At 39.2% G+C, this 15,336-nt stretch overlaps 1 protein-coding gene across 10 annotated transcripts in view; it reads left to right on the top strand.

Annotated features, from left to right (window-relative positions):
- MYO9A (myosin IXA) overlaps positions 1 to 15,336 on the top strand; it is a 133,285-nt gene that overhangs the window by 68,934 nt on the left and 49,015 nt on the right. For all 10 annotated transcript variants that reach the window (XM_033166766.1, XM_033166767.1, XM_033166764.1 and 7 more), the window contains 4 exons: positions 1,702 to 1,823; positions 5,087 to 5,228; positions 6,361 to 6,556; positions 12,691 to 12,798. In XM_033166766.1, coding sequence (XP_033022657.1) covers positions 1,702 to 1,823; positions 5,087 to 5,228; positions 6,361 to 6,556; positions 12,691 to 12,798 — 568 coding nt within the window. The remainder of the gene's footprint in view (positions 1 to 1,701; positions 1,824 to 5,086; positions 5,229 to 6,360; positions 6,557 to 12,690; positions 12,799 to 15,336) is intronic.

Genomic DNA, 15,336 nt, shown 5'->3' with positions numbered 1-15,336 from the left:
CTGTAATTAAAAAAAATTCTGTGTTTTCATTTAATTACTTGTTAAAAACAATGTTTAGCCACTATTTGCCTGGTCAATAGAGCATTTTTTTTGGCCATCACAACTCAGCCATTCAGTGTATGGAGACAGGACTCACAAACCACCCCCTCCTTGGGGTGCACAATTGCAGGAAGAAAAACCTTCTGATCTTCCTCTAAGGCTCCTTCCTTTCTATATATTTTCCATATAAAACTGATCCTAAAGGATCTACATTGGCTCCCAGTATGTTTCCAAGCACAATTCAAAGTTCCAGTTACAGGTAGGTAGCTGTATTGGTCTGCCATAGTCAAAACAAAATAAAAAATAAAAAATCCCTTCCAGTAGCACCTTAGAGACCAATTAAGTTTGTTCTTGGTATGAGCTTTCGGTATCTGAAGAAGTGTGCATGCACACGAAAGCTCATACCAAGAACAAACTTAGTTGGTCTCTAAGGTGCTACTGGAAGGGATTTTTTATTTATTTTGTTTTGACAATTCAAAGTGTTGGTGTTGACCTTGAAAGCTCTAAAATGCTTTGGCCCTGTATACCTGAAGCAGCGTCTCCCCCCTCATTGTTCTGGTGGTTCACTCAATGCGAGAAGTGAGGTTACAGGGAACCAGGCAGAGAGCCTTTTTGGTACTGGTGCCCAACCTGTGGAACGCCCTTCCAGCAGATGCCAAGGAAATAAACAAATATTGGACTTTTAGTAGACATTTGAAGGCAGTCCTATATTAATGTTATATTGTGTTTTTAATACAAAATCGAAAATTCTTTCTAGTAGCACCTTAGAGACCAACTGAGTTTGTTCCTGGTATGAGCTTTCGTGTGCATGCACACTTCTTCAGATACACACGAAAGCTCATACCAGGAACAAACTCAGTTGGTCTCTAAGGTGCTACTAGAAAGAATTTTCGATTTTGTTTTGACTATGGCAAACCAACACGGCTACCCACCTGTAACTGTGTTTTTAATGTTTTGCTGGGAGCTGCCCAGAGTGGCAGGGACAACCCAGTTAGATGGGCAGCATATTTTTGTTGTTGTTGTTGTTGTTGCTACTCAAACCTTGGAGTTAAGATTTATCTCGGCAACTCAGCCATTCTCTAGATGTGAAACAAGCTGCATGGCCTTCTGTTGGCACTAGGAAGGGGGGGGGGGAGAGGAGTTGAAGGCAGTTCTTTTTTTCTCAACTTGTTCCTTTAACTAGCCTGAGATGTAAGTCACCTTCTCACCCTTTGTAGGATTGGAAGGTATTAAGGCATCATCCTAACTGTACTTTAAAAAAGTAGGGAGATTTTTCAGTGGAAGAGACCTCCTGCCCTGTTCCCTCATATTCCCTCCCATATCTACACAGGGTGCAGAAATGTGGCAAATCGATATGTTGATAATTGGCACATTTGGTAGATGCAGCACAGGATGTTGCTGCAACTTCATTATAGGCTACCCTACACTTGATGTAGGAAACACTTGAATGCCATGACACATTAAAAATTGTCTGTTTACATGGTTGCTGGTGTTTGGGGGAAAAATAACATCAAAGGAGCAGCCCTCATGCACAGGCTTCCTGAGTTTGTTAGCATATGGCTTGACTTTTCACTGTGTTTTTCAAAGCAGATTGCTTTAAAATACTGCTAAAATATTATGTGGGGTTTTTGCCTTAATGAATGTAACTTGCTTCCATCCCAGGAGGAGTACAGACTGGAAGGCATCAGCTGGCATAACATAGAATACACAGACAATTCCGGCTGCATAAACCTTATCAGTAAAAAGCCAACAGGATTGCTCCATCTGCTGGATGAGGAAAGCAAGTGAGTATGTCGTTGCCCCACTCTTGTGTCTGTCAGGTTTCAGATCACTAAAGTCCTGTGGTGGTGGTGGTGTTTTGTTTGCAAGTGAGTAGCAGCCTAAAAGTGAAAACTGAAATAGGAAAGATCCCGTATGATTATCCATCCATTAATATTTTAAAGTTCTCCTTACCCTTAGGAAGGATGATACAAATGATCAAGCTGTCCCCAGGACGAGAATGCTCACTCAGGTTAATATGGTCATCCGTATGGGATGTGCTGGATCTGCAACAAAATATTACATTGGGTTGTTGTTCAGGGTGCCAGCCCATGCCCTTACCAAGTGCTTTTTTTCTTTAAAAAAAAAAAGAGAGAAAATTTTAGGGGTACTCTCATTTTGACTCAAGAAAATCACCATTTAATAGTTCAAATGAGGAAAAATAAATACAGTAAATGGACAAAAGTACAAAGTGTCACAAAATGTTTAGGGGTATGCATACTCCTGCATCCCCCCAGAAAAAAAGCACTGCCCTTACTCATTTTGCACACACTATTCAGTGTCTTTCCCCATCTGCCCCACTCAGTCAACATTCCATGTCCACTGAGCATATTAAGTCCTCTATTAAATGTTTTCAAGGGTTTCTTCAAGCCAGCTGATGGCAAGGGTGGTGCCATTTTGTCTGAGGAAAGATTCCCATTCAGAAAATGAGTTTACAGTTGTTACAAGAAAAATACTGCTCCTTTTCCCTTATGGGGTATCTAAGAGCCCGTAATATCCTTAAGTAGGTACTCTATTGGTAGGAGAAAATAACAGAGGCCAATCAGAGAATATTGAGGAGCAAGGCAGCTAGTAAGCCTGATCTTTATTAACTGTTCCAACAGGGTGCTCACAACCACACGAAGGAGGCAGGAGGGAGGAGGGACCCAGAACTATGGAGTGCAAGCTCTTATATAGACATTTGAAATTGCCTCCCCTGTAGCTCAAGACCACCCCCCAAAATAACATACATACATAACTGAAGGGGCGGTCTACAGCAGAAAACCTGTCTGCCAGGATACCTGATAATGGTCACTGATTGCTTTTACCTGAGCATCCTGGCCATTCCTTTGTGACGGTAGATACTTTAGTTCCTGAATCTCTTACATATATTGATAGTTTGCTCAGCTTAGCAGATACTTGCCTGACTGTATTTGCAAAGGGAGGTGTAAGCCCCTACAGTCCAAAGACAACTGGAAAGCTTTTTCCATTTCCTTCCTCCTTGCAGAGAAATATTTGAGGTTAATTTGGGAGAGTAAGAAGGCTTCAGGGTTGCTCTCCTGTACAGTTTCAGACACTATACTTATGCATGTGTGTTTGCCTTGTACATTTATGAACATATGATTTATATACTGTATATGAGACCTTAGAATGCCTATAACAACAGTTATAATATTTGTATAGTATAGATGATATAATCTATTCCATTGTGATAGGAGAGCAGGAGAACCAGTCTTGGAAATGTGTTCTGGAGATATGCATTACTCAACAAACACTGTCTTTATGTCATTATCCTTCCAGTATTTCCCCTTCCCATCAACTCATACTTGGGTCATCAAGTATGGCATAGTTTCCTGTCTTGCATCTAAAAGAGTTCAGTTTTTTTCTGTGAGACTTGATGGACATGAAAATAACCTTTTCCTGAAGGGGTTTTTGTTAGTTGTTCATTTCATCATTAAAACTTGGTGGTCATCAAAGCAGGAAAATATGTCTGTGCCCCACTCGCAGTTTTGCCACAATCATAATGGGGACTAGGCAGCATAGGCAGGGATGTATACTGAGGACCAGTGTGCGCAGAGTATAATAGCTGATGAGGTCCCAAGATAAAATTCTGTGTTGCAAGTCAAATAAATAAGTTGCAATTGAAAGTGATTATTAGCAATAGGAGCCAACTCCTAGGGACTAAGGTCTCTATCCCACCCACCCCCAATAAAATAATTGAGGGGGCCATGCCTCTCTAAAGTTGATGGACATTGCCATTCAAATAGTGTTCATGTGCCACACCCTGTGATCAATGTTTTATTCAAGTTGGCACCCTTGGTTATTAGACAGTTTTGGTGCGTGAATAGATTGTTTTCCCCTTGCTGAAGTGATGCTTAAAAACAAAACAAAAAAATGTTCTTTCTGGAACAGGCAGTTTTCACAGGAGAGGCTGGCTAACCCCAGTCCCAAATGCAATCCCAAATTGAATGCATGCTCTCAGTTCTCAGTTTTGCTAGAAAGTTGGACAGTGACCCAAATACCCACAGAGCTATCACTTTGTTTGAGCAGGAGTGTCTGCAACAAACAGATCAGAAAAAGGGAGATAGCACCAGTGATTTATGATACGCTTCTCAGTGTTCATGATCTCAAGGGAGGGTGGGAGGCTGATCTTGTGGTTCAGATCTTAGATTGTGTCTGGAGGAAAGCACCCCTTCGGACAATTGCAGCTTCCATAAGGAAGAACCGGCATGGCGAGAGAGAGGCTGAAAGGCCCCGCAGGCCAGGAATTTATCCTTGCCCTGGGCGTGGTGCCAAGCGCCATTATTGGTCAGTTGGCACTGCGCCCAGGGGAACACCCTCTGATTCATGCTACCGTTTGCCAATTTGGTGGCAGGGGGACAATCTGGTCTTCAGTAGGCTGGTTCGCAGAGGAAGGCCCAAGGCCCGCCCTCAAAGCTGCCTGCCTGAGAAGGAGTGAGTGGACATCTTCATTTTATGCTATTGACTATGGTGCCAAACCCCCTCTTTCTTTCTGTGTTACCCTTCATTTCCCCCCCTGAATTTTGATATACATACACTGTGAGTGACCAAACATTATGTTGATTTTTCTGTTGTTGTTTTTTTCCTGTTATTGGTCTGTTTGTTTCTTTTTTGCTACTGTATACCATTTACTGAAAGGAGAGAAAAACAATAAACACTTAAGCAATAATGCTCTCTTCACACACTACTCTTTTCCTGCATGAAAACAAAATTTATAAATCCAATTTGTTTGAAGCATGATACGAGTGTAGTTTTTGCTGTGATGCAAGTATGCTGATCAAGCCGCTACACTTTTGTCTTCCCACTAAGCAGCCCATAGATGATTAGTTCCTGTGTGCTGGGAAAGGAGAGTAGAAAACCAATCAATTTTAGCTCCATAGACATGTTGCTGTTTTACTAATTATCTAATTATCTAATGATTTGGGAACTGAGTATATCTGTATGTTTTATAGGAATACATGTATTAAAATCATCAACTAAAAACATTCTCTTCTCTTCATTCATTCAGTTTCCCACAAGCCACAAATCAAACGCTACTAGACAAGTTTAAGCGTCAACATGAAGGGAACCTCTACATTGAATTTCCAGCTGTAATGGAACCTGCTTTCATCATAAAACACTATGCTGGAAAAGTTAAATATGGTGTGAAGGTCTGTACATTGTTCACTGCTAACATTTTCTCTAAAAATACGGTAGATGCAACTCTTGCTTTTAATATTTGAAAGCCGTAATAATGCCTTTGGAGGCTTTAGTTGTTGAATTAAGTGTTCCTTATCATAGAATCATAGAATTGTAGAGTTGGAAGGGACCTTGAGGGTCATCTAGTTCAACCCTCTGCAGTGCAAGAATCACAGCTAAAACATACATGACAGATGGTTTATCACCTGTAGAATGGGGATTTCCATTCTAGTCATGTGAGTTTTGAATCTGCACTTTTTCTCTTCCTGTATTTGTGCCAATATTGGAACTTAGTGGATTGAATCAAGAATATATGCACTTTAACACAATCACCTATTGCTTTTGTTTTTCCTTTTTATCCCAATTGAAGCTGAAGTCTAACCATAGTTACCTGCATATAAGTCCCATTGATTTGAATGGAACGTAATGCACCTGAATGTGAGCATGTATATGGCCTAATTTTTAATGAAAATATCAGTTCATCTAGCACAGCCCACCTGCAGTAGGAAAAGCTTATCATGTTCATGCGCACAGACAGAGCACATGAAGAACATGTGTACATTGTCTTGAGTTTGAGATCATTATACAGTTCTTATAGGGAGGTGTAAGAGCATAAGTGAGATTCCATTGCATTCTTGTCATTCCATGATCCTATTCATATTTCCCAAGTTAGATTGCTTTCTTAGGCAGTGTTGGCAGTAGTGACAATGCATATTTCATCTAATTTGTAAATGCTTCAAAAACATTTTGAACAATGTTAAGCTTAAGGAACATCTTACAACCTTATTTGGCCAAGCAGCTTTAACAGATGCATTAAACAAATGTACAGCATACTATTGAGTATATATTATTATCCTGACTATTGTAGAAATCAAATGATTTAGGAGCATAGGAAGTTGCCCTATACCAAGTCAGGCTACTAGTTCATCTAGCTCAGAGTTGTCCTACACTGATAAGCAGTGGTTGTCTTCAGGGTTTCATGTAGGAATCTTTCCCAGGCTTACCTGAAGATGTCAGGGATCGAACCCAAAACCTTTTGCCCTGAAAACTTGTACTCTACTTCAGGACTTGCTGAACACTGTATTTCCTTTCTTTCCTCTTTAGGATTTCCGAGAGAAAAATACAGATCATATGCGTCCAGACATTGTCGCTCTCCTAAGAAGCAGCAAGAGTGCCTTTATTTGTGGAATGATAGGAATTGATCCTGTTGCTGTGTTTCGTTGGGCGGTACTCAGAGCTTTCTTCAGAGGTGTAGTTGCATTTAGGGAGGCGGGAAGGCGGCACATTGAGAAGAAAACTGGTAGGTGGTATATTCTGTAACTATCTTCATATAAAATGGGTTCTTCCTCTTGAACCTCTCAGAGGTCTCTGCTGTGTCTTTTGGGGCTAGCCTCCCAATTTCAGATCTTGCATTGTAAGAAATTAAAGTTTTATATGCTTTACATCTGTTATTCCCCCCTCCCCCAAAGCTTGTGGCACATAAAAAATGAACCTCATGATCCCATGAATACAAAAATTAGATGGATCTTAATTGTTTAGGACAAACTATTGTGTGAGCTTTTGATAGTGCATAGGTCTTAAAGTTGATTAAACATACCTGATAGGAGTATTGATATTTTTAACTGAGTCTATCTTGTTGTTGTTGTTGTTGGCAAAGTCTGAATGCATGGAACATTTTAAACCATAGGAAGTATTGATGTTTGGGTGATAATTCACTAAGGGGCAGCCATCTCAAACCTATTGCTTGCTTTCATGAAGAATGGCAGATCGTAAATTAAAGTTTTACAGTATCCTCATGCATGGAAAAGCTAGCTCTACTTTATTTGTATAATTCTTCATACATAAAATGTTGCAATGCCCTTCCCTTTCTTTCTGGGAAGAAGGCTTTGAGAGTAGCCATGATGCAGACACCTTCCTCTGTAATTAGCTTGGAGACATTCCTCCATTTCTCTATAGAGATGATTTCTAAAGAATAGGTAGATGGATTTTATTTCCAGTCTTAGCACCACAATACTACTATAGAAAACAAAGCCCTCTTCCTGCCCTTTAAGAGTAAAGGACAGCATTTCCCCACTAATCCGCACTGGTGTGGGAATCACTGTAAATGCTGCCATTTCACTTTGCTCAGAATGATCTGGGCAAAGTAAAATGCAGTTTATTTCAGCCACTACCATTCCAGCACTAGAATGGGGAGGGCTGGAAATGCTGTGTGCAACAGAGGTGCTATGTGATGGCATGTCTGGTGAGTGTATGTGGTGCATTTCTGTCTGTGTGTGCATACATTGGCCATGCCCACCACTAGCGTGGGACCCTTGGTTTGAAAAAAGTTAGTCACCCCTCTATTAACATTTATAAAACAGAGGTCATTTCAGAAGTCCTTTTGCATTTAATCATTACAAAATTAATTTCTCCCAGGCTGGCTGTTTGGGGCCTGCTGGTTACTGTGAACTGGGCCATAGTCATCTCCTTGTCCTGGTTCTCATTAAAACCTTTTAATAACCTAACCTCAACCCTTTTCGCCCCAAAAACTACATTCTAATGGTCTCTGAATCTGTAGCCTTGTATATTTGAGGATATTTTACTTAAGGTGTGCATAGTATTTTGTGAGGCTTGTCCTTGTTTCTCTCATGTCTGCATTTTGGGGGCGTTTTTCCTTTCAAAACTGAAAACAATTAGCTCAAATCTTGGGGAGATTCACATTGAACATACTCAAATGCTGTTACGTATTACAATTTGTGTGTAAGCATTTGTACTAAAGAGCATTTAAAAATATTTGGCACTTAATTGCAAGTTACTCAGGATATTAGTTTTGCAAGTATGCTTACAAATGTTATAGTAAAATCTGGCTGCTGCTAATTTAGAAATAGAATAATGGAATTGTGCCTGATGTTCTAGTCTATTTCACAATAATTTTTCAACTCTGCCCATGCAACAATGGAAAGATAGAGGATTTTATTCACTTCTTCCTCTACTGCCCACTATATGCCTCAATAAGATGCAGGCTTCTCTCTCTAACCCCGTCGACTATCGCCAGGGACGATGACCGCATGAAATATCTACTGTTGGATGCCAACCCCTTGGTTTCACGTGGAGTGGCCATCTACATATTACAGGCCCTGAAACTCAGGACCACCTTTTTGGCCAACTTCCCTTAGCCTTAGTCTTATGTATATTCCCAACATAGACACTGTCGTCACGCCTGCTAGTGCTTTTTATTTTCATTTTATTTGTTTTAACCTGTTTGATTTTACTTCCAATTGTTTTAACTGTTGTATTCTCTGCATAATCATGTCAGGCTACTGCCTGGTCTTTTACTATGTGCTATGGCCATAGGGCTAATGCAATAAATACATTGAAATTGACAATAATTTTCGTATGCTCAGCCCTTCCAAGTGTATCATAGCTACCAATCAGTTTGTTCAAGAAACCACTGTTGCTAAAATGCAGATTTTGTGGCACAGGTACTAACTTGTTTATCAACTTCATAGCTAGAAGAGCAAGAATTTGGGCTATTGCACAAGGTATTGTTTTCATGTAGGATGGTGGATGTGTTCACTACAGATATACTGTATATGACACACATGCGCCTGTTTTGCTGTGAGTGCATATGCTGAGAAGCTATATTGGCAAAAATATACTCATATGTGATGGTATACAGGCTTTCCATGTTTGCTCTTATTTAATTTTTTTGGCAGGGAGGGGGGGATGTCATGTGAGAAACAAAATCTAACCTGCTTTCACAAATATCCAGAGTGTTAACTGTGTCAGTCTCTTGCAGCTTTTAATATTTCTAAGAATTAAACACACATAGTGCAGATTGCTGTAATCTTATTCCTAAAAATGGGAAACTTGAGGGGAGAGGGGAATAAGAACTTTCCTTTTGGACAAATGAAAATACATTTTTGCAGTGCTAAAAGGTTCTCACTCTGGCCAAACTACATGTTGCAAATGTGTAATGTTAGGAGTAGCTGCTGCTTGCATGGGTGGGTGGGAGGGATTATTGGGTCAGGTTAGTCATATTGATTCGAACTGGGGGTGGGGGTGGGGGTGGGGGAGGAGTAGCTTCCACTAAGAAAAGCAGCTTTCAGAGGGGGCATTTTTCAGCGAAAAAGTGGTAAATTTTCTAGCCAACTCAAATCTAGTTGGAGGCAATGATGGTGTGAAAAATTAAACTTTGGGCCATGGAGAATGTGTAAAAGCATTAAGTGGAATAGTCAGGGCTTTTTAGTTTCTTGCACCTGGTATAGCTTGAACTCCTGATGTGAGCATTCCACATCAACACTTAGATATACTTCCTTAATCATATACTGCTGTTCTTTACAAGGGTAGCTTTTATCTACAGGTGTGTGGAACATCTCATGGACAGTCAGAAAGCAATAGGAAATATTATCTGGGAAAGCTTCTACAGTTACATTTATGGTACATATGGAAAGTATCTCATGCCTGTGTCTAGTTCGTTTTAAATCACTTATTTTGTTCTTTCTGTGCCAGTGATGCTGAATATTGGTGCTGTGCATTAACTTGAAGTTAATATTTATTTGCAGTGTTTTCTTCTGTAGCTTTTCGTACTTCTGTTTATGTAGTTTAGCTTTTAAAATACATCTGTTAAGTTTCTAGAGTTGAATGAATGCAAGTGTCTACAGTTTGTGCTTTTCTTCTCCTGACTCAGCAAGTGATACTGTAGCCCTTCTACATTTATAGTGGCAAACTTTTATCCTGATAGCTGAAAGTAAAAAAAACAAACTTCATGTTTTCAAACTTTGTTGTTCAAATTTTAGTGAAGAAAGATTTGCATTCCACACTAAAAATTGATTAATATATATCACATAAAAATGATCCACATTCAAGTGGACCTGTGAAATCATTATGAATGCAAACCCTGACTTTTTAAATTGTAATATTTAGATGATATAGAAAATTTCAAGCAAAGAGTCTATTTCCATCATTGTAATTTCCCTGTAATATTGGTCCTGTATCATATTTTGCTGTAGTTCTTGGTTCATCCTCTATCTTAATCATTTGTGTTAGGAATATTGTGCAAAGTTAAATAGCCACCCTTCTCTGTTACACGAGACTGTTTTAAGTATCTGGCAACTCTTTCTGTTTTGACCTATGTTTGTGTTGCATATAGCTATTCCATGTTACTGTCAGTATAATCCCTATTATGTAACCATTTCTGCTGGCTATTGATGGTGAAACAAAGCTAGTACTTAAAATGGTATAATTTGAAGTAGGCTGCCCAGTCAAGATCATAGAATAAACATGCAGCATCCAGTTTAAAATGAACTTCTTTGTGGTCTGTCCACATCTAGACTGCAGCTGTTCTGAAATTTATTCAGTCTAATCCATTCCTTCGGCCAGTCTTTCATTCCATTTCACCATCAAGGTCGCTTCCAGACAACTTGTTTGTTGAACATTCATCCTGATTTGTTTCTACAAAGTTTGCAGGGAAGTTATATGATGTGGGCTGTTAGAGATGTGGTCCCTAAGCTTTTTGGTATTGCAACCCACAATTCCAAATTTGCTTGTTAGTATGATCCATTTATTTGTCATCACATGAATTTTGGACCTAAGGTCTTCAGCAGCTGTCAATTTCATGTGTTTTAATTGCAAGTTCGCCTATCTAATAACCATTATTTGAGGCATCCAAGCAAAAATTTACTTAATATCCCTCACAGTGTAGAATTGTTGAAATATTTATAGTACTTGCAGTTATTCACAGTGTTTTATTTTTAATGGTGTTATTCACAGTGTTTTATTTTAAATCTAAGAACACCAGTCAACTTATTGCAGGCTATTAATTCATAAACTATGAAAGTTATTTTAAAAACATGTGATTAAACAGGCAGTGTCAAATATAATTAATGAAAAAGTTCATTATGGCGAGCATCATCAATAGGATGGCTGAGTTTGCAATTTTCCAACAAGTAGGTCAATGCAGTGTTTGATAGTTTTCAGACATAGTCTGAGATCAGTATTGATAGATAGCTTGCTACTGTCTTCATAGCTGTCATTGCTGAAAAACCCGGTATTGCAAAGATAAGCACAGAGACTGATTTAGCAAGCTCAGGATTCTCAGTGGTAACTGAGTAACCTAGCAATTTTGGTAATTTGAAGCCAGATTTTAAATAGCCTCACTTCCAGAAAAATATATTTGAGGGTCCAATCACATGATAGTTTCATGAATTGTTCTTTTTGCACAAGTACAACTTTGTGACATCACTCAAATGTCTCTGTTTCTTCATCAGAACATTTTTGGGCAAACTTAAACTACAGTATAGAAACTTCAAATCTCCCTTGGCTTAACTATGAACTAAACCTTGTGGCATATCTGCTGACGATTCCTCACAAGTTGCTCATACAGAGAGTTATTTTGAGTGTCTTTTGTGCCTGCATATGAGAGGTGAGCTGTAATAGTCACTCAAATTGTTGCTCAACAAGCGCCTTGTGGTGAACCATCTCCAGATCTGCTTCTAGGAAGCAGTTGCCAAGTGTTACAGTGCAAGACTTGAGCCTTTCTGATGTTTGGTTACAAATGTCAGCATAGCTTTATAAGAGGCACTGCCATTTAAGTCTTTATCTTCCTGATTACCAGTATGTTGTAACAACAGTAGCATGAATCAACACGAATAATAACTCAGGATGCTTGAAAGTAAAAAACTGTAACAAAGAGAGCACCTAGAATAAATTATGTAGATTAAATAGGCCTGTCCTGCATTATGAGAGTCCACATGCAGAATCTGGCATATCTGATGCAGGATTTATTCAAGACTGGAAGTACAAGATAAGTAATAATTAGAATTATTGGAGACATGGATGATAGTTTTCTGTTTTCAAGATTAAAGCCCTAAGAGCCACATAATAGCAACAATTGTTATGATTTGTTTTGAATTACACATTTCAGCAAGCTATACATAATCTGGAAATAATTCACAGCCCACATCAGATACACATATTTATAATAATCAGAACAGCTTATTTAAAACGATGCATTAGGCAGTGCCCTTTGGAAAATGTGGTCCTAATTGCTAATGGGTAAGTGAGCTCATTAATCCCATTAAACAAAGAAATGTCATGCTATTTTATGAAAATGCTATGATAAAACTGTTAACACATGTCATGGCCATGCATTATAAAATGCAGTGCTGTTTCATTGTTGATTCCAATTTATAATTCATTATTTTGGCTGCAGCTTTATCTTTTCAAAAAATGAAGGGAAGTTGCCCCAAAAGTAAAAGATCAGTTCATCTCTGTCTTGTGCACTCCTCAGAATTGCTAGGAATGGTGAAATTACTGTCCATAGGCAGAAAGCACCCATCACTTTTGAACTTTTCTGTGTCAATAAGGCAGTTGTCCGCACTGTTCTTGACTCTTCATTGGTTTCTGCTTATGTAATCTTTCTCTTTTCTCCATGTTTTTGTTTTGCTTCCCAAGGGCATGATGATGCGGTTTTGAAAAGTGTGGATAGTTTTAGCTTTCTCCATCACCCAGTTCATCAGAGGAGCTTAGAGATCCTGCAGAGATGCAAGGAGGAGAAGTACAGTAAGGCGCCATATCCCACCATCTCTCTGACATGACACTCACACACAGCAGGAAATGGAAACCAGGAGCATACTGAGTAGCAAGGGTGGGCAACCATGCTTGGAACCTTGTAATGCAGAACCTAAAGGCATCTTGAATGACAAGACTTGTTAAAACATGGGAGGGATCTTAGTGCCCCTTTCTTGGGAATTTATAGGCAGGATGGGGCCTAGAGGTTTGAGTGGATGCTCTGAATCCTGTTTTTACCTCAGTCATAAAGATTTCTCCAGTATATAAGCCTGATTAAGGCATGGAGCCATTTTACCGAAGGAACTGTTGATTAAATCTCCTAGGTATCCCAAGATTTTAGTTAAAAACTTTTCATTAGTGACAGCTTTTAGAGAGAGGAATAGTCTAATCTGTATTCTAGCTAGATTTTTTTTTGCAAGATTCCACCAAATTCTGGTGCCCTCTTTTTTATACAGTAGTGTCTGCATGTGGATATAAATGTATATACATCTTTTTTAAAAAGAAAACCCTCCACTTTTTGAGGACTCTAGTGCAACGTACAATAACTGTTCTGCCTTTGGAGGATTTCCTTCATAGAAGAGAATAGATATGCACTTGGTCTCCATTTCCTTCTCCTCACTTCCGTTTGTTACATAATGAACTAGTCCTGCATGAAAACCAGGCCCGTTTGCCTTTGATACTAATGATGGCTGGATTTCTGTTGTGGGAGGAGAAGGGGTCTAGCAGCATGAAACATAACACCCTCTGCCATAAAGAGTAGCGCATGGTGTTTCAGTGTTACAATTACATTGGGAGCCTACTGAAGGGTACCTTGATGCTAACTTGCTCATTAAACAGCTTTGCATATGCAGTAACCATTCCACCTTAATGATCAGGCGCATCACCATTTCAGACTCTTGAAACAGGAGATTTTTTTTTTAAGTTTCTTTTCAAAGTTTGCCTGACGCCTTGGACAGAAGTGATTCAGCTTTTCAGTGTGTTGGGTTCCAAGGAAGACTGAAACCTTGTGCCTTCACAGACCTCCATTTTTGCATTTGTGCTGTAATGGCTTATAGAGACGCCACATCGCTGCTAATCTTAATAAAGGAAATGCCTTTCCCTCATGTATATGTTGTGTATCTTTTGGAGTACTATCCCCCACAAAGGTTGGTGTTCCCTCTGCAAGGGTTGTGGATGGTGTTAACCTATAAGAAGAGCTGAACAGATGGTGGGATATGAACTGAGTTGAAGGAGTTGCATGAGTCTTGCATTACATGGATTTTCCCCATTGTGTTTGAATATAAGAATATGTAATTAACAAGAAAAAAATTGTAAAAGCGTGCTCTGAAATCAGTTGTGGATAGAACAGTGTAAGAACTGCTGTGCTGGACAAAAGGTCCATCCAGGCCAGCATTTTGTTTCCAGCAGCATCAAACCAAACTCCTGTGGGAAGCTGGAAGTCAGCAGCCTTCTCCTGTTTGTCCTCAGCATCTGGTATTCATCTCTTTGTCCTTAGCATCTAGCTCCATCTAGTCAAGGGCAATAGTTGTTGATTAGGCCCAATGAATTTTCCCCATCTTTTTATTTTTAAAGAAGTATCAGTTAGTACTCTTGGCAATAGCTGTTGCTAACAAAATCCATAAAGTGTTTTACGTTTTGTGTGAAACTGTGTTTGTCCTGAGTCTTGTGCTAATCAAGTTCATTGGGTTAGCTTGAGTTCCAGCATAGAGAGAGGAAGAAAAAATGCCTCCCAATTTTCAACATCATTCATAATTTTAAGTCTTTACTGTGTCCTTCCCCGATCTTGCTTCTAATTCAAAAAGTATTGAATACTGGTGTCTTTTCCCATTAGGGAAAAAGTGCTGCAACCCCTCAGTTACTTTAGTCGCCCTTTGCTTTTTCAAGCTCTACATTATCCTTTCTTAAGGTGACCAGAACTACACACAAGTGTTTCAAATGAAGTTGCACAATAGATTTTATATAAATATATTAAGATACTGGCTGTCTTTATCAGTTTGCTCTTACATTGCATCTCAACAGCCATTTTGTTGCCCATTCGTCCTATTTGGAGCTTTCCATGGGGAGAATGCAGATGATCATTTACCAAGCTGTAGCTTTACCATAGTGTGTTTATAACCACTTGTTAAGCCAGCCATCTGTATGCTGTGTCACGCAGTGCAGAGAAACTTCCAACTCTCGCTTCTGTGAATTTCTAATCAGGTTTGGAAGGCATGGTATGATTTTACAGAAAACTGGTCACCAGTATTATTTATTGATTGATAAATTGATATATCCCCCTTCATCCAAGGATCACGGGGCAGTTTACAATATAAAAACACAAAAATAGTAGTTAGGTGCACACTGCTATAACTTTTAATTTGCAAATTATTTTTGGTATATATCCGTGGTCTGCTTGGGATTCTTCTGTCCTGAACAGTTTGCAAACTTCTGCAGACTTCACTCTTTATTCCATGACTTATGAATCAGTTACGTAGCAGTGGGTGCGATACACATCGTTAGGGGATGCCATTTATTGCTTTCTGTTAATGA

The sequence above is a fragment of the Lacerta agilis genome, chromosome 13, assembly GCF_009819535.1.
Source record: "Lacerta agilis isolate rLacAgi1 chromosome 13, rLacAgi1.pri, whole genome shotgun sequence".
NCBI classification, from domain to species: domain Eukaryota; kingdom Metazoa; phylum Chordata; class Lepidosauria; order Squamata; family Lacertidae; genus Lacerta; species Lacerta agilis.
Note: the sequence above shows the minus strand (reverse complement) of the source record. Positions and strands in the feature narration are given on the sequence as shown.